General features: G+C 39.4%; 1 protein-coding gene across 1 annotated transcript in view; it reads right to left on the reverse strand.

The window, feature by feature from the left end:
* LOC103522537 (eukaryotic translation initiation factor 3 subunit E) overlaps nt 1–573 on the reverse strand; it is a gene marked incomplete at its 5' end in the record, with an annotated part of 20,033 nt that extends 19,460 nt beyond the window's left edge. Inside the window, one exon of the mRNA XM_008487638.3 lies at nt 507–573. Coding sequence (XP_008485860.3) covers nt 507–573 — 67 coding nt within the window. The remainder of the gene's footprint in view (nt 1–506) is intronic.
* Between the last annotated feature and the right edge of the window lie 3 nt (nt 574–576).

Raw genomic sequence — 576 nt, forward strand, 5'->3', positions numbered from 1 at the left:
GTATAGCTGAAAACCGCCAAAAAACGGTCGAAATCTGTCCAAAAGCGGTCAAAATACCGCCAAGCGCAGCAACCATCTCAACCAAACGTTTTGTGTTGCATTTTTGTCACATTTGACATCTACATACCAAATTTCAAGTCTCTAGTTCTTACCGTTCTCGAGATATTTTGTTTACAGACAGACAGACAGACAGACAGACAGACACACAGACAGACACACAGACACACACACGGACCAATGGCTGAAACTTTGGATTTAGGCTCTAGGGACCTCAAAACGTGTTTTGGCACTAAAAACTGACCATCGAAATTTTGACCCGATTACATTACTTTCCTTCCTACAGGATAAGGAAAGTAAAAAAGGACAAAAACAGGTCTATCAGCGTGACAGACAGATAAACACAAACATGCATGCACATATAGATAGAAATTTTCTCAATGTGATTTTTGAGATAATTGGTGCATAAAGTGTAAGAATAACTAAAAATTTCAGGATAAGCTACAAACCTTTGACATGATTGAAGAACACAAACAAGGACCAGTGAATGAGCCAGGTGCGTTGCTGAAGCAAATGAAG

This window comes from Diaphorina citri, unplaced genomic scaffold, assembly GCF_000475195.1.
Source record: "Diaphorina citri unplaced genomic scaffold, Diaci psyllid genome assembly version 1.1 scaffold9118, whole genome shotgun sequence".
Lineage (NCBI taxonomy): Eukaryota > Metazoa > Arthropoda > Insecta > Hemiptera > Psyllidae > Diaphorina > Diaphorina citri.